The sequence below is a fragment of the Arctopsyche grandis genome, chromosome 10 (genome assembly GCF_051622035.1).
Source record: "Arctopsyche grandis isolate Sample6627 chromosome 10, ASM5162203v2, whole genome shotgun sequence".
NCBI classification, from domain to species: domain Eukaryota; kingdom Metazoa; phylum Arthropoda; class Insecta; order Trichoptera; family Hydropsychidae; genus Arctopsyche; species Arctopsyche grandis.
In genome coordinates this window covers 12,238,587-12,258,419 of record NC_135364.1, presented here as the reverse complement: position 1 = coordinate 12,258,419, position 19,833 = coordinate 12,238,587, and the positions used below count along the sequence as shown (strand labels likewise).

Sequence of the window (19,833 nt, the reverse complement as noted above, 5' to 3'; positions counted from 1 at the left end):
CAATCATTTCACTCTATCCACTATATTCACAACCCTTGTCATACTTCTCACCCCCGTATTCCGTTTGCTGTATTTCCTCGTTATGCCAAGCATACATACAACGTTCCATTCTTCTTTGAGTGCATTGGACTTTGTGTAACAACTTAGCGTTCATTGTCCAAGTTCCGCATCCATACGTCATCACTGGCAAAACAAATTGATCGAAGATCTTTTTCTTCAGGCAAAGTGGCATTTTTATTTAAAAACCGCATTCATTCGTCCAAATGTACTCCATCATAATTTCATACGTCTATTTATTTCTTCTTCTTTACTACCGGACATGTCAATTATTTGACTTAAATATAAATAATTATTTACTACTTCTACTATTTTATTATCATATGTATATACATATATATACTAAACATTATAAATAAATTTAGTTTTCTATCAAATTTGAACAATGTTTTTACTATACACCAAAATCTGTCGATTCTTTCAAGAGTTCTCTTCAAACGCAGTATTTAATTTACAGGACTTTTATTTATTTCCAACGTTCGAATAAAAGTGCTCCAACGTATGAATGAATTTTATCCTGAACAAAGCCAGGCATTGTTGTTCGGGTCACATTTATTACACAAAAATTGAATGCACGCCAGTTTTTAAAATCACACACCGAATGTGCGATTTTCAACCCCTTCTCTCATCCAAACTCCACACCATACATTCTAAATAGTATATACAGATTTTATTCAATACCTCCAACCAATCAGTGAGAGATACTTTTATATTTTTTATACGAAAATTTTATTATTATATTTAAATAAAAAAAATCGGAACGAGCGACCGTTCAAATTATAAAATTTTCGATAAATGGAGGTGCTCAAAGAGAGCGACGGATCAATCAAACATAATTTGCGACGTTTGAGTGTCAAGGGTCGGAAAATGAGAGGGGTTTTTCGATATCGAGAATTTGTTGCGTTTCCCGGGACGTCGGGCCATTACTGCCCCGCGCAATTCCCCTAATGACCATTAGCGTCATCTGTCGAAAATCGGTCCACTAATAGACCCTTTTTTGTGAATAAATTCTTATTAACCACGGCCGGCTACTTTTAATCGCAAAACTTCCCGACAGCCGAGTAATTGAATCATTTCCACAATTCAGTAATATACATGTTAAATATTATGAACGGAGATGTGTATACATATGTATCTACGTGCCGGTTGTGTAAACTTTTCGAATTTTCCACACGAACGTGAGCAGCATTCGGAGCGCTTTTCCGACGGTGAAAATCGTCGCTCTCTCTTTGCGATGCACACGGAATTTGGATAACTCTCGACGTGGAGTCACTCAATTCGAACCGAGTTAAAATATTCCGCAGCGTGTAACCTGTCATGAAATTATGTAGTACGATGTAATATCCCGCTGTGCCGCGAAAGGGTTAAGCTGGATCGATAGCGTAACGAGCGAAATCCCCCGGAGGGAGTTAATGGAATGCCTCGTTTTTCGGTAGCTGGATTTTCTAATATACGAACGCGGTAAATATAATATTCTCTTTTATTATATTAAAAGCAATAAACGTGCTCCAATATTTCATCGTTATTTTACTACACTTACATAGATACTAATATAAATTGTTACAATGGAACGTGGATTATGGATTATGGTGTATATAAAATTATAAAACAACGTAACAGATTTTGAATGTTTCCTTTTAGGAATTATTTTCATAAACAAAATTAATTTTTACTTGCAATGCATACAATTTTAATTGCATGCATAGATAATTTCGGCAAATCTTCCGACTTTATTATTTTAAAAATATTAACCATCTATATAATAATTGTGCAAAATGAAGGATAAATGTGCATTGAAATATTTAACATTTTTTTTTATAACCTTTTTCAATTTTATCTCAAGGCTACCTTCCTTAAACTACATAATTTCCTGTGTTGAGTCCGGGACTTTATCCTTCAACAGTGTTACAACACTTTGGGTGTCCAGGAAATTGAAGGTCTTCCTGAAGCTTTAACACGTACCTTTAATCATATTCTTTACAAAAAATAAAAATTTTAAGAATGTTCACATTTATGCCATTATGTTATTTTATTTTATACATATTTCTACCATAGGTGTCATGACAGGTTGCCCTAACGCGACACCTATTCTCAGATTTTTGTACATAAGTAACGTAGAGGCTAGGTGATCGCCTGATCTCGCGTTCGCTCCAAAAAGGCCTCGACGTATGAACAAGATATACATATATAACAGCCAATAAGGTCTCACGACCCATCGACCAATGATCTCTCTGTGTTAAAAGGACGTTGGGCATAAATATTAGGCGGTTTTGTTCCGTGCTTCATTCGGAGCTGGGTATTGGACGGATCAATAACAATAAACTACCTCTACCACTACTGTTGCGTCTTTCATTTCAATCTCGGAAACCTTTCTACACGTCCAAGCTACAGTACTAACAATTCTGAACAATACGAATATTATTATTATAAAATCCAAAAGAGTCACTTATGGACAAACTTGTATAAACAATAATCAAAAAATTTGATACACAGCAAATTTGCGAGAACACGTTTTCCAAAGTATGTATGTAGGTAGTATATTTATGATACACAACAATTTTGGGATGCTAGAAACTCGAATTCTCGAAAAACTGAAAGGGGAAGGAGGATGCCGATTTATTGGATCGGTCACAATAATTAAGCTAGATAATCGGCAACTCTAGCATGAGACATTCGATCTGGGGTTTAGAAACCACCCAGATCTCGCCAGCAGCGTATGTATGTACATATGTACATACATTCATATATGAATCTAATAATTACTCGATTCCGACCGGGACTTGAACCCATGACCTCTCTTCTGGTATATGTACATTAGGTCTAGCTGTGAGCTATACTGTGGTTCTTTATATGTAGATATTTACATAGATTACATTTGCATACATATATTGCTATACTACACACATGCATAATTCAATATACTACATACAGATTATTACATACATACATGTATATAGAAACGGTCTTGAAAATATTTTTACGACTTTTCCTTTAAAATCATATCCAATATTCTAAAGATAAATAATTTTTAATTGAACTTTATGTATTTTTTGGTATCGCAAGTTTTTTTTTAATATAATTTTGATCTACATATTATATGTATATGTATGTATGTATGTACATATGTCTGTGGAGCTATAGAACGCTTTGTACTTTTCGCCCACGCTGTGTGTGTGCACGTGTAATGTTGGCGAGAATATGATAATGTTCTTTTCACACTCAATAATGTATTTTTTCCATGAATTTGCAAATCATACGGAAAAGCGCTTCGACACGGACAATATGAGGAAATTCGGTGTGGAAAATCGTGCCGTTTGAGGCCGAAGGAAACATCTGCGGTTTCGCGAGAAAAATGCAATTACCAAGCGAAGAAAAAAGAGGTCGGGGGAGAGTGAGAGGTTTCACCCCCAAACTCTTGCGTGAAAATGTCTCTTGGCATCAGATGAAAAATGATTTTTTAAGCCCGTTGACGCGAGAGAGGGATGAACGGCGAAGCGTGAGAAATTACCCGCTAAGCTCGCGATTTCTTATTCTGGCGAACAAACATTGTGTGTATACGTGTATGAAAGTTTATACATACATATGTACATATAATATAAGTAAAAGGGACCTGCTAATATTGCCTTTATTCTTGCGTCGGACGATAAATCAAACCGGAGAGTCCTCAATGTATTTTCTGCTGAGAGAAAAGCTTCAAGAACACTTCCCTCAACACTTTATAAAATAATAATAATTTTCATCCCAATAATAATATATAGATATAATAGTAGGAAACCTATTAATTTTCTTGCACAATTAATCAATAGTGTTTCCTGAGACGAAAAGAACAATTTAACTTTTCTTTAAATGTTTGGGAAAACAAATAAATGAAAAATATTATACATATATGAAAAAAAAAGAATTTCTTTCTTGTTATAATCATATTTCATTTTTTTGTTTTTAATCTATACCAGGAAGGCCAAACAGGTAACCCCAATGCACCTTCCTGGTCAGAAACATTGTACATTTGACACAAATATGATTCTGTTTTTTTATATCAAGATTTTTTGTATCAAAATTTGCATCTTTTTTATAACTTTGCGAAATGGAAGAGAAAAATTTATTAAAAACGGTCGCAATTCAATTTGTAGGAAAAAATTTTTTAGATCTAGGTACTTTGATACTAAAATGCTCTCTGTTAAATATTCAAATATATATCCATCGGTGATTATAAAAATTTAAATATTAACAATTTCATACGATATGAATTCTAGTATGAATATAGTATGTGTTTGGGTGCAATATACATACGTATACATATATTTAATTGACATTATGGCACATTTTCACAATAGAAAAAAACATAACGTAAAAATCGTGCCGCGAATAACGAAATCGCTGATGTCGACCGCCCTTTTTTTTTATTTTTCACTTTATCCAGATTTTCAGCCATTACAATGCCGGCAATGTCCGTTCTAGTTATTTTTTTCGTTTTCACAACCAACAACCAAAGCCTGTGTACACAAAAAAAGAAATATATATATAATATTCGCACATGGGAACGTTGGCAATATTTTAAATCGGCATTGACCCGTAACGCGGCTTTTTCTTTCGCGAAATCGGTCTAGAAATACGAGAGCGCACATTGTCCTGGGATTCGGGTCCACAGAGGCGACATAACCGACGCCGTTGTTCCCACAGGAAAATTCGAAAAATGGGACGGCGACGATGGAATAATGACAAAAAAATCCCCCTTCGATTCCGAGGTGAGGGAGTGCGTGAAAAATGGGAAAATCGGAAAAGAGTAACGTTGTTGGAAAAGTGGGTGATAGATCGACGAAAATTGCGTAACACTTAAACCGAGTGTCGACACGCTGGAATACCTGTTTGTGACAATTGAAATAAAATATTTTTCGCTTTTTTTCTTTTTGTCGTAACCCCATCCATGTAGATATTATATTACACTATCAAGGCACGTATTCACCCTTATTTGTATGCGTCGTGGAACCTCTTATTTTGTTTACATTTGGCTGAAATATATTTCTATATTTGTACATACATATGTGTGAGTGAACATTCATATGCAAAGAGGCAGATATTTGTTCGGCGTAATGCTTTACATCGGACTGAGAATGTCTGGTTGCAGATTTGCACTTACTTGGTCACTTGCTTTTCAGGACAATTCTATAGTCATATGTACGACATTGACTACATGAAAATATTACAGACTGGAGGTGTTAAAAGCTCCATATTTCTCAAAAGAAATCTATAATATTGTATACATGTGAGAGAGTGTGGGTTGTAGAATTTCATATATCGCACTTTGAAGTTTGCAATTTGTTCGTGTAGTCGGATGTATGTATGCTTTGATAAAATGTTTTTCATGCAAATATTCCCTAACGTGTATTTATGTTTCAGGTCGTTATCTTTGGCTGGTCTCTTCTTGTGTATCGCTATTATGTTTATGACCTCTTGGTTCTACGCTTTGATCGCCATGGTCATGGCTGGGCTCATATACAAATACATCGAATACAGAGGGTAAATAAATTTTCATTTCAAAATAACACAAGCATGAAATATGTATACCCTAGCGATAAATTTCCAATATTTTTTTATCACAATACGAGCATATACGCTGAATATGCGTCTTCCAAATTTTTTCAGAAAAAAATTTACATAGTTATCATATAGTTCATATACGAGTATATATAAATAGATTCAGCTATTTATATGGATAAAAATTATCGGCGATAATTTTTACATGCATGAAAAGCTAATTTTACATAATGAATAAGTTAATTAATTATTAAGGCTCATTTATACTAGTAAAGCTCAAGCCGGCAATTGCACGTAAACAGCATTACGAAAAATATTATTTAGTACATTCTATATTGACACATTCAAATGTTCCGTAATGTGGAACAGCAGTACCTGGTACGATCTATTCATATTATACAGCAGTACATTTCACTGAAACGTGCCAAGCAGAACCGGTTTTATATAGTCAATGTAGAAATATTCACGCATGACGTCACAGTGGCAAGTGCACCCGTACTAACTGAGGTGCTGTTATCCGCATATGAGTATTTTCTGAAGCGTCATGCTGTGATAATATTGATTAAACGACACGTTGCAAGCAATATTGCGCCGTGTCGTGGCACTCTGTAATGTATATATAAGCCGATTTTGCCTTGTACTCGTCCAAAATAAGTATGAACGTTCCGAAAACGAGCGGTGCTGTATAGTATGAACAGTTTTTTACGTGTAGTGCTGTGCCGAGATGTTGACGCACACGATAGACCTTTGTTCGTGCAAATTGTAAGTTTCAAAACAATAGTAGGTACATACATAATAATATTCTTGTTAGAAATTTCGAGGATGTCGATCTAAATATAAACACATTTGTATTTGATTTATTGCTAATTTCATACGTTTTTCAATTCAACCACCCGGAAAAGTAGAAGAGAAAACAGATAAAAGCGAAACAATCGCGATCGCGTAACTATTCGAAAGCACGACTTGAATTTCAAACGATCCAAATGAAATATCGAGTGTTTGCATTAAAATATATGAGGATATAAGAAATTAGCGACGGGATTCAATTCCGATCACGTATTTTATCCGTGCTTCGACCTTCGTGCTTGGATCGATGCTTCCGGGGAAAATCGTCTACAATTTATCTGAACCTTGCTGGACACTGCCCGACGACTTCCGGGAAATCCCCCTTAACCCAACCCGAGAAAATTATAAATTTAATACAGCGCACCCTCCTCTATGTAGTACGCGATATTAATGCTTTCGTATTTAATTCTTGATTAGTATTATAAATATACTCGCTGAATGGTATATTCAACGTGAAGACCCATTACAGTGTGGAGTACGATTCACTGAGTCGTTAGTGAGAGACGTTTTATTTTTGCTATTAAAAATGTGACGGTAGGAAAAATGGCATTGTACAACGGCCAGGGGAATGGTGACTCTTTATCCCGGTGACCTATTTTTAGGTAGCTTTTGTCAGATTTGCTGGTTCGATTCGTCGGTGGCACATTCTGCTAAAAATTACAATTCGACTGAGACCTTTTATTTATGTGTTTCATTGAAGGAAATTAATTATCGTCATTATTGTGCTTTCATTGGATAACGCCTGGAGGCCTAAAGACAAATTAGCCAATACTGATTGGTCAGCAGTTTCCCGTTCTCTTGATTTATACGCTTTGTTCTTATCGTTAGAAGCCTTTCAGTAGACTAATAGGATACGCTTCCGGCTTGAGCGGATGTTGTTGTGCCGAAAAATGAAGGCAGCTTCCTCTTCATATATTTGCGACATCAAGTGCCGTTTCGATAAATCATTATTACGAATTTCAGTGCTGAGAAAGAGTGGGGAGATGGAATCAGAGGTTTGGCCTTGTCTGCTGCTCGATACTCCTTACTTCGGCTGGAGGAAGGACCTCCCCATACCAAGAATTGGCGTCCTCAGATTCTTATCTTAGCCAAACCGACATCCGATCTCGTGCCAAAATATCGCAAACTGTTCGCTTTTGTATCCCAACTTAAAGCTGGTACATACTATTATATATTTCGAATTGTGTAGATTTGAATTTGTGAAGTAATCGATGGTTCAAATTGTTTATAGGTAAGGGTTTGACTATTTGCGTGTCGGTAATTGGTGGAGATTACACTCGTTCTGCTGGAGAAGCATTGGCAGCTAAGCAACATCTTCGTAAAACCATGGATGAAGAGCGTGTCAAAGGATTCGTTGATATTTTGGTCTCTAGGAACATCACTGATGGTCTCAGCCACTTGTAAGTATGATTAGATGTACCACATATACCTATATATAAGGCATCTGCAGAAAAAACTTTCAAACAAAAAGTTAAGCTTTATCAACATATGTATGTATGTATGTATATGATTTAAACTAAGGTTTATATAAAATTAGGGTTCAAACTACTGGTCTTGGCGGAATGAAACCCAACACTGTTATTCTTGGATGGCCGTATGGTTGGCGTCAATCGGAAGATGAAAAGACATGGAGAGTCTTCTTACAAACTGTTCGTCACGTTACTGCAGCTAGAATGGCATTGTTAGTACCTAAGGGTATCAATTTCTTCCCTGATTCTACTGAAAAGGTAAGATTTTATATAAATTGTACGTATTATATTATGTTTGAATCAATGCTGCCAGTTAAACAATTTACATTTGATGCTCAGGTTGTTGGAAACATTGATGTTTGGTGGATCGTTCACGACGGAGGACTTTTGATGCTGTTGCCGTTCTTGTTGAAGCAACACCGCACTTGGAAGAATTGCAAAATGCGCATTTTCACCGTTGCTCAAATGGAAGATAATTCTATTCAAATGAAAAAAGACTTGAAAATGTTCCTGTATCACTTGCGTATTGAAGCAGAAGTGGAAGTTGTGGAAATGGTTAAAACTTCGTTTCATTTTTGTTCATACAACATATTCTGTATAGATTCAATCAAAAATGTAATTGAAAATGTTCACAGATGGACAGCGATATATCGGCATATACCTATGAACGTACTCTGATGATGGAACAACGTAATCAAATGCTACGTGAGCTGCAACTCAACAAGAAAGAAAGCCTCGGAGTGGTCAGTTTTCATTTTTTCTATATTTCTTTAAACAAAATAAATAATAATAATATTGTTTGAGCAATTGTTTTTATTTTTATAATTATATTATGATGGTTTTTGAAATTTGGGTAATTTTATTATTCATACACAATTTGTATGTATGTATAATATGTACAAATATATTTTTTAAAATATAAGCAATTAAATTATATTATTATTATTAGTTCATATTGGTATTTTTTTATTATTTTATTAAATGAATTATGATATATAAAAAAAAAACACCAAGACTTCTGTGTTTATTTATTGAAAAATGATTTATGTTAAATTTCACGCTTTATATCAGTGTCAGTTTCAACAGTAAATTGTGAACAAAGCTAAGCTAATGATAATTTCTCTGATTGAAATTGATCATGAACACGGTTATCTGAAAAGTTCTGTATAAATGACTGTGTTTATGCAATGTTTCGTTATACACGTTATCATAGACCATGATAAAGTTCACAACTTTCTTTCATTGCTGATTCTACTTTATATTTTCTGTTTGTGAACATCAAAACTGTTTTATAAATGAACATTGAACTCGCATGTCAGTGGATCGCTTTTTTTGTCAAAATTTTAATTTTATCATTTTGTGAATTTTCGTTACACGGAACAAAATTTGATTATTTTTATTTTATTCTGGCTTACATTTGATTTCTATTTGTTTAAAATATGATAAAAAATAATTGTACTGTAAATACTGTGTGGAATATGTTTTTCATGTGAACCTCTTTTTCCATTGCATTTTTCTCTTTTGTATCATGGCGGCGTTGTAACTCGGCAGATGAAATCGCTAGTGGACTTCAACGAATCTGATTCCGAAGAAAAGTTGCCTCTGGTAAAATCATCGTAGCAAAAAAATACCAAGCAAAATCTCTGCATCCCAAACTGCACCTCCCCTATTAATTTTTTTTGAGATCATTTTATTGTTTTTGATTCCGCCAACATAATTTCTCATCATTCATTGTATAAAAATATCACCATCATGATCATCATCGACTGTATAATTGTTTTTAGATGCTCTGATGTTTTTGGCTTCTTCATGTACATTCATCATCGTAATAATGAATAGTTTCACTAATTAAAATAAATTAAAAGAGGTACATAGTATAATCTAAATCTATATAATGGATCAAATTTATCAGGTGACCTAGACTTTGTGATTCATAGGTATATAATATCATTAAAACTTAAGTTACAAGTAAATATGTAGATATGTATAATATATAATTAGGATTTTCTATTTTAATAAGAACTCTTATTTAATGGCATTTATGTCATATATATTATATTATCAGAGATTATTTTATTAATTAATAATAATATAATAGTATTATTAATTTTTTTACGAAACACTATAATTATCCTGTTTTAAATTTTTGATATTTTACATATTTTCTATTATAAAATCGTGAAAATTCAGAATGAAATATTCACACTACAAAAAAAAAGGCAAATGGTTTTTAATTGAATATTTTTTTTATTAAAAGTAATTGTTGTGAAATATTCATATTCATTTTCATATTTAAATGCATTTTTCATTAGTGAGATTGCTGTGATTTTTTTACAATTTTTCATCAATATGTTATGTTATTTTCATCATATAAAAAGATACATATAAAAATATGTATTTGTGTGTTTCATCACATTATTATTTGTTAGAATGACAAAGACATTTTATGTTTTAAATAAAAATAGTTTTAGAATTTCATACTTCATAAATTTATGTGTAAATATACACCTACATAGTATTTTTTTAATAATTTATTCCTGCATAATTGTAGCATGTAAAATGCTTTGAACATACATATAAAGCGAAAGAACAATGTTATATGTAAATGAATTATGAAATACTTTTTTTTAATATATGTATAATTTTTAACTCAAATATTTATAAGCATAGTAAACGTATTTTGTTTCTTGCATTTACATATAACATTTTCATTCCTTACTTCATATATTAATATTTGCTATATTTCATTTATCAAGTCTCATCAGTCTATACAAATTTCCAGTAGAATAAATAGTAAGAAAAAATAGATTTAAGAAATACTATACACATTCCAGAACAATCTAAAAAAAGCGGTGTAATACAGACAATGAAATTGTATTAGTAAATTAGATCTTGAGTTTGTGCTTTTTGATTATATTAAATTTTACCTCTAATAGAATTGTAGTATATATGTATAATACACATGAAGCTTAAAAACTGTCTCTCAGAAAAGATAGTATTATTCGATAGTTAACGTGCTTAACTATAAATAACTATTTTGAATTGAATATAAAAAGCTGAAATTTTAAATTGAATACCATTCTGGTATCGAGTGAAGTATTTCTGCTTGCATTACAGCAGGTGTATTATTATTTATAATATAATATTTTAATTATTTCTCACAATATTTCAGGTTCAAGCAATTGTCGATCATCATCATAATGAAGTGAAAACTGCTACCAAAGTTCGATTCGCTGAGCCTGGCGGAAAAGATGCACCGACTAGTCCAAATCAAAATAATCCTGCTGCTGCAAATCAGATCCAAGATCCACCGCCTTCTCCTCCAATGCCGAACGGTCTTCCCGACAAAGATGGGGTAAGATATAAGACTTACTCTATCACTATAATATTTACATACGTATCTACATTACATTAGTAAAAAATATTTATTTTATATTAACTACTGACTAATTTAAATTTTGTTACTTCATAAAACATATGCAATGTATTCAATCCACTAAGAATGGAAAAGTAAGTAGTTTATATAAAATAAATGTAAAATAAAAGAAATAGGTAAAAGACATGTGCATAAATACTCTGTGGTATATTATATTGTAATAAAAAAAAAGTATAAGAATTTTGATTTCAATTTGGATTTATTTTGAAAATATACATTTTGTTAATATTTAATACACCATTGAGTATACATTTTATTTTATTTTTATTTACATTTCCCTTTTTAAAAAGAATTGCACGTGTAAATCGTTTCTTTTTTGCTGCATGCTTTGAAAATTTTATTTTTAACCCAATTGTATACTATAATTTGAAATTTGTCGAAATTTATTTTTTTCGTCATATATCTTTTAATTTGATTACAGCATAATAACCTTTTTATGCATTTAGAACACAAAAAAATAAAATAATAAAAAAAAATCAATAACAAAACTTAATATATGACATCAAGCGGTAATGTTGAATCGATCATGTGCAATGCTCGGATTGCAATCTTAACTCACTAATCATTTCTTGGGGCTTGCGCAAACTAACCAATTAACTCATACCGGACGAAGGGCGGAGAATTTCGCCGCAGTCTATTGCACATAATCGATTCAATGTGGGACTCTTCCCCCGATGATGAACCATCTCAGTGCGAGGGTGACAAGCGGCCGGGAGATACCGGCGGAGACAACGAAAAGGACACGGACACGGCAGACGGACGTGGTGGTGGCGGCGACAAGGGCTCCGACGTAAAGAAGCTGGATAAGACCAAGAAATCTGTCAGCATTACACCGTAAGTACCATTTACCACCAATAATATTGCGTCCTATGCTAAAAATGGCAGGTAAAATTCAACTCAACGGGAATGTTTTACATTTTTGATGCATGAAAATATATACATACATAGACATTTAAAAGTAGTTAAAAACAAAGAAATAAATATTGAAAGAAATTTAAATTAAATATTCACATTTATTTCACTTCAATTTATTTTTCACCTAAAGGCACTTACTAATAAATAATGAAAATAAAATTATTTTGATGCTAGTCATTTGAGATGAAACATTAAGAGGGCTGGACACCAGCGCCTTGTCCAAACAAACGTATTACACTTCTCCCTTCCTCAATTATGGCACTAGAGAAATTATTTTTTAATATGCTATAGATATCCACCATTGGGATGCATCTATCGTTTTATTTTTTTGATTAGTTATTTTTTATAGGAGCTATGAGCCGCCAAACATCTATAAAATCGCCTCTTTTTTACACCCACGAAAAGAGTCCAGCGTGCTTATTTAACGGTCGATTTAAAACAAAATACGCACATAGTTGCACAGAAAATATCTTTCCCATACCGATGATGAAATTTTTTTAAAAATTGGTCCAGTTTTGGAGGAGAAAATAGGAGAATACGAAACCTCCATTTTGTCGATTTAAAATACGTATTATCTGGTCGAAGCGCAACTGTCACATTCACTCAATATATATATATATTGATATATATTGTCGCATTCACTCAATATATATGTATATCGAAGAAAGGAACGGCAACAAAATTAAGGTTTCGGGTGTACAGCCCTCATAAAAACCTTTAAATAAAATATGTATACGCAAATTCGTATGTAAAATTAAAAGTTCGTGATTTATGTGCATCTCAGTATGACTGATTCGAATGCAGTTCTCATTTGTTAATATGAAAATTGTATAAAAAGATTAAAAAAAAACGTAAATAGAAATTTTTTGGCTGATTCCATAAGTACTTTTACCACATTGTTAATTTATAACTTCCATTACACATTGTGAATTGCTTTCAATTTTTTTCTTATACACACCAGATTATCTGTAGTTTTATACTATTTGGCATAATTTTATACTAAAAAAAAAAATTGAATCAATTTTGAGTAGTTTTGGTTGACTTTGTGACATGTTTGAAAAATTTTTTGCAGGGATGAAGGAAATGTCCGTCGTATGCATACAGCTGTTAAGCTGAATGAAGTGATTGTGAATAAGTCCCATGATGCTCAACTTGTCATACTTAATTTACCAGGTCCTCCAAGGGACACAAAGATGGAACGTGAATCTAATTGTTAGTATTTTTTATTCTAGATTTTAAAAGTCCTGATGATATATTTTATATGGATACGTGCAATTACTCAAAACTAGCCCGATAACAATATATTGAGAATTTATTTTAAATTTCAGATATGGAATTTTTAGAAGTTCTTACTGAAGGACTAGAAAGAGTACTAATGGTACGTGGGGGAGGACGAGAAGTGATCACCATCTACTCTTGAATTTACAAATACACTTGGTCAATCTATAAGTTTGCTGCTATTTGTATATTGTATCCTTCTATCGTCAAATGACAACCCCATCTGTTGGATAGCTGTCTATCAAAATCTTAAAAGACTGAAGAACAAAGTATTTCCGTCTGAAGAGTGAAATGTTTTGCGTGAATGCCTAGAACATAGTGGAAACACGGTTCATATATATTTTGAAAATATTATATCGACAACATTTTGAATAATAATTTCATGAATCATTTTCAGATTGCTCTTTATTTTTTAACGTTCTTTATATTTCTTCTACAAGTGAAATAAATAACAGTTGAATAAATGATCATACTTAATCCTTTCATCAAAAAAAAAAAAAAAAAGAAATCTTATGAATCCAACGGGTGTGAAGCCTTCTTTCTGACATTTCAATTAGAAAAGTGATGTTTTTAGTGATTTTGCAATATGTAGAACATTTTTATTCGATAATAAATATACATATTAATATCTGTAATTACTTTTAAGGCGAAATTTGACAATTTGATATTTCTGCGTTGTATTTATGTGAAAGTGTTTGTGCAAACTTTATTTCTGCGAATTTTTTAAATTGGATTCTTCTTCTATTTTCCTGGAGTGTGATGTGGATGTCGTTTTTAACATTACTTATGTACATGACGAGTAGGTCTATCGTTTTTCTAATGATAATTAATAATTTTGCATTGAATTTTTTTAGAAAAATATATAAATGTATCGATATACAATATATTATATTCAGTGTAATATATTGCGTGATATATATTATATTCATAACTTTTTCTAATTATGAATATAAATAAAATGTTTCTTCATAAGATGTCATTTGTCTTATAACATGGCATAAACATCAAATTTAATAGTAAAAAGTCATAAAAATTTTATTGTGCATGATTGTAAAGAGCGCCATATTATGATGAAAAAAATGACAAATGATTTATTGACTGTCAAACCACATATAAGGAGACAGTTTCCTGATATATTACACTGATAAATATTATATATAATTAGTGATATGATTGTAAACCGATTGTCGGTGAACAACAGTATGTAAATGTGATCGCAATAATAGAAAAATTATTTAAATACTTATAAACAAAAAAAACTCACGTAGGAGAAAGAAAATTAATGCGCTTTTCTTGGAATTTCAAATAATATTTTTTATAGTTACCAAAAAACATGTAATGTTGTTTTTATTTTAAATTTCTATGTAGAAAAACCAAAGATTACCATTATTATCTATTCGAAGTATATTTATAAATATTTTATTTCCTATGTTAAAATATTAAATCAACACTTTTGAAGTGTTGAACTTATTGAATTATATATTACTTTTACAACAAGAATCAAAAAGTGGTGCGCAAAAATTTATATTATATATTATTATAGTTTAATGTAACTTTCTGCACAGAAAGTTTTAAAACTCACGAATAAGATTTATTATAAGAATTTATTATAATTTTAATTACTTTAATTTTTTATGTATATTATATTATTACTATAATAAAATTAAATCGAATTATTAAATTTAATAATATTTGACTTGATATTTTTTCAATTCGTTAGTTGAAAATTAATCAAATTGTATTATTTATTGTCTATTAAAATATTCGCATTTAAGTTACAACATTCATTTAATGTGTATGTACATGTTTCGCCATGATCATTGATAATTAATTGTTAGTTAATTGAAATATAATTTCATTTCAGATTGAAAGTAAAATTAGATCAAAAGATTGCTACATTTATCTTGTGATGTGCACACAAATAAATCAAAACATTGAATTTGTTTTTGGATTGTTGAAAATATTGATAATTTATCATTCATGAAAAATTAAGAAAATATATTTACACATAAGAAATTATGTGATAGGTTCTCAGGTGTGCGTTTATATTTATTTTGTGCTATTTTAATATTGAATAATCTAAAAATTAATAACTTTTATAAAACTAATATCTTATGAGACATGATATATTATGTATGTATATATGTATGTAGTATCTGACAAACAAAAAAAATTATGTTTCATTTCGCCAGTGTCTCAAAAGTTGTACCGCATGATCGTAAAATTTGTAGCTTCGAAAGTATGATAGACATGAATTTGGTGCACTCTTTTTGGGACCTGCTTATGCATTATTTTATATTGATTGTATTATATAATATCTAATAAATGCATAGTATAAAAATTAAGAGCTTTCAAATTTGACTGTCACTTAATGCTTATTCTAAAAACTAACCATATTTCACATCAACCTATTTTATGTTTAACGTAACTTCATGTGTGTAAAAGTGAATGTCTGAAATTTCATTATTAAACATAAATACTTAAATAATGAGTTCTCTTGCACAAAAATACAAAGTCTATAATTGAGAAATTATTAATTAAATAAATATAAATTTTTAGATATTATTCCGAATATTCATGGTGCTTTACTTGTTAAAATGCTTTTAAATTTAGTTGTCGATTTCATTTCGAACACAAAATATCTCCACTGGTACTTGTGCTGGATTTATCATTTGAAAACTAATGGTGAGATTGAAAACATTGTTGAAAAGTGAATAGAGTAAATGCAAAAAGAAAAAAAAATTGCAATAAGCATTTTTCAGTACGTGAATAAATAAAATAATCCAATATTTTAATTTGTAACTATAAATATAGTTTCTACTTAAAAAGTATTCGCATAATTAGTTGTTGTATTTAAAATACATTAATAACGATTTATAAGTATATTCTACCGTTTTCATGTGTAATATTAAAACTTAATTAAATGTCAAAAAAAAAAGTAGCTAGAATGTGTGATAAATTTAGATTTAGTAAGATAATAATATTTGCATTAATATAAATATTAATTCAATGAATCATATTCAACCTCACTTTATAATATAAATATTTAGTCTCTATGTGTCAAAAAAATCTAACGGTTAAAATAAATTGAAAAAAAAAACTAACTCATAGAAATATATTTATGAATATTATAAATTGTTATATTTTCAAATTTAAAATAATAAAATTATCCTAACCAGAAGATGCTCAATACTTAAAAATGTCTGCCTAAACAATCTAATTGTTTACGTTTTCATCTCAACTATTTTTTTTTTCATTTTTGAATTGTTCACTTTAAAAATATGTTAGACCCAAATGAAGTGAAAACTTATGTAGTACAGAAGGAAGCATAATTTTTTTTTCACACGCAGCATACGTGGTGGTTATGCTTGTGTGCACATTCGTCTGATAGTGCGTGCCTGTGTGTATAATATTCTCTTTAGATTCTAAGATACTTTTCTTGACAATTATTTAAATTTCTTATTTTAAGCATTAGTTGAAATTTATTTTCAAATTAGATAGATCATAACAATATTAAAGTAACACATTGAAAACTATTCCGCTGCAGAATGATCACACTGCAACGAGGCCAGATATTCGCGACATCAGATGTTTTCGCTCAATGAATACTTGCCGTCGATTTTGTGTTTTATAATAAGTATTTTATAAACCTTATATACACACAGTTGTGATTAATACATTTATGAAAAATGGAAATGTGCACTGTAATGGAATAAGTATGTCGTTTTATTAATGTAATGTGGCGAAAAGTATTCGCAATGATTATTTTCAACTGAATATGCAGCTTACAAAAAAAATACATTCCATTTAGTGAAATTGTAATAGATTGATTTATTCTAGTTGGCATTTATTTCTAATTTTTGCTTATATAAATTCACGTCACATCAACTTTCTATGGCTAATTTTTTTTGATTTATTTTCTATCGAAAAAATAAATTATACACAATAAATAGTCACGGTAAATGTCTTATTATACAAATATTTAATTAATACACTATCTATAACTATTTAATTAATAAAACTTTAAAAAAAAATCATTGCCTTTTGTGTTCAGTGTATATATACTTTTGTCGTGCACGTGCACGATATTAATAATTTATTGAATATTAAATTAAACAATATTTCATTTTGAAAAATTTTATAACTTGTAATTGTACGTACTTACCACTTTTGATATATCGTATGTATGTTATATTATTGCATGAAGTCAAATAAATAAATGAAAATATAATATATTCATATAACATAATATTCCCATAATAAATCGTTTTGATTTTGTATAAGCGTGTAACAATTACTTAAATTGCTTCTATCGAAAACTATTTTAATTATATTCTTAAAATGTAAACTATAGATCAGGTTTACACACTTTAGTTCATGTCATGTATAATTTTTATATGCTTTGTATAGTTTCTCATAATAAGTGTTGTGCCAAAGTTTCAATTATACTAATAGTATTATCAATATTTTTAAGCACTGTTAATTATTTACCAAATTTATTTAACTTTGCCAAAAATATTCATTCAGATTATAATACATTCGTATATAAAATATAATTGAACAAAAAAAAGCATATGTATATTAAATATTTGTGTGTTAGTGAACACTTTAAAGATCGTAATAATGCACCCAAGGTTTTATGATAGTTTTGAGAAATTTCAATGATTTAATTTTGATTTGTTGATATGTTACTAAATAAACATACTCTCGAGGCGACGTTGTTACCTTAGTTTAGGCTGTGAGCAGCGATTAGAATCAATCTCGCATTGTGTTTTAATATGCAACCTTATTGATGAATTCAGACTATCATAAGAGTATATAACAAAAAAAAATCATTTGAATGTTGCATATTATTACATGGTCAATAAATTCTCTTTAAAATTGTAGGTAATTAGTTCAAAATTTAATATGAGATTTTATTTTAGTCTTTAAGGAAATGACTTAAATAGATTTTTAGTAATGAATGTTTCTAATTACAAATTTTAAAAAGCATAATTATATGAATGTTAAGATGAGTTATAAAATATATAAATAATACAAGATCTTGCAATTTTATTTATAACCAACAAACATACCCGGCATCACCCGAGTAGATAATGCTTGACGATGGACACTATTCTGAAAATTTTCGCACAATATCGACTTGGACATATGTACACTCCTGTATGTATACCTGTTTGTTTTAAAATTTCCTAAAATCAAATTGAAATTAAAATGAAGTGTAATCCTCGTACGAACACATTAGTATTGTGTTGTCGCTCATGCTCTTTAACCTGTATTCAGAAATGGTGTCCAATGAGACAATTGATAGCCAAATGAGAATGAGTAGAGGCAGTCGAAACGGCCATATTGATTGAATGTGCTGAAGACCTGCAATCGTTAGTGAACGCAATAAATCAATCTTGTCATAAATGGGGTCTGTCCATCAATATTTAAACAAACTAATAAAAAGCTTGTAAAAACAAAACCTTTGATGACAAGTAAGGAAAAGGCAGAACCATTAAACCTGAAAGTGTGCGGACAAATGGTTGAACAGGTCGAACAGTACAAATACCTAGGAGCAATGATTGACACAAACATCAGTTCGGAGAAGAAAATAAGAAAAAAAAATAGAAATGGCAAGAAATGAAAAGTGCTTTATGTTTGTAAGGGCTCTACGACATGGTCGAGTTTGGGTCGCCATTTTGATTTGAGACTGATTCGACCATGTTGGTGACTACCACTTTACTTCCTTCCCGGCCGTTACATTAAATAGTCTTGATCAAACCGTAATTTCATTTCTTTCGACGCCATATGTTGTTGAAGGATGTTAAAATAACGTTTGCGAAGTCTACATTGAGATGTAGATATGTACATATGGCAGTGGCGGCTTGTCCATATGAGCTGCGGGGCTGCAGTCCTCCCAGTACAGTACAAACGCATGCTATTTTTATCGTCCACATGGGCTGCAGACCTCCCAGTATAGTACATATGCATGTTATTTTTGTTTTCATTCGATCACCGGTTTGGTTAACGAGCTACTACAGCCCCCCCCACTATGAATTCTTACGAGCCGCTACTGACATATGGTCAGTGCTGCCATACGCTGTTGGTGACAAACATGAAAAAGATAGATAGTCCTTTGAAATGTGATGATACTGTAGAATGTTGAAGATCTTCTGGAAGGAACATGTGAGGACGAAACTGTCCTCTAGCTGCTTCACAAAAATAGAGAACTTCTTGGTACCGTAAAGTGCCAAAAACTGTAATATTTTGACCACGTAATTGGTCACCCCAAATATCGCCTTCTACAAATAA

At 30.9% G+C, this 19,833-nt stretch overlaps 1 protein-coding gene across 3 annotated transcripts in view; it reads left to right on the top strand.

Annotated features, from left to right (window-relative positions):
- kcc (solute carrier family 12 member kcc) overlaps positions 1–14,024 on the top strand; it is a 322,100-nt gene extending 308,076 nt beyond the window's left edge. For 2 of the 3 annotated variants that reach the window (XM_077440387.1, XM_077440388.1), the window contains 10 exons: positions 5,455–5,574; positions 7,402–7,595; positions 7,670–7,838; positions 7,976–8,165; positions 8,247–8,462; positions 8,543–8,650; positions 11,080–11,262; positions 12,035–12,177; positions 13,331–13,470; positions 13,587–14,024. In XM_077440387.1, coding sequence (XP_077296513.1) covers positions 5,455–5,574; positions 7,402–7,595; positions 7,670–7,838; positions 7,976–8,165; positions 8,247–8,462; positions 8,543–8,650; positions 11,080–11,262; positions 12,035–12,177; positions 13,331–13,470; positions 13,587–13,678 — 1,555 coding nt within the window. In that variant the 3' untranslated portion in view covers positions 13,679–14,024. Of the gene's footprint in view, positions 1–5,454; positions 5,575–7,401; positions 7,596–7,669; positions 7,839–7,975; positions 8,166–8,246; positions 8,463–8,542; positions 8,651–9,458; positions 9,513–11,079; positions 11,263–12,034; positions 12,178–13,330; positions 13,471–13,586 lie in introns of all 3 variants that reach the window. The other variant, XM_077440386.1, reaches the window with a different exon arrangement.
- The last annotated feature ends 5,809 nt before the right edge of the window (positions 14,025–19,833 follow it).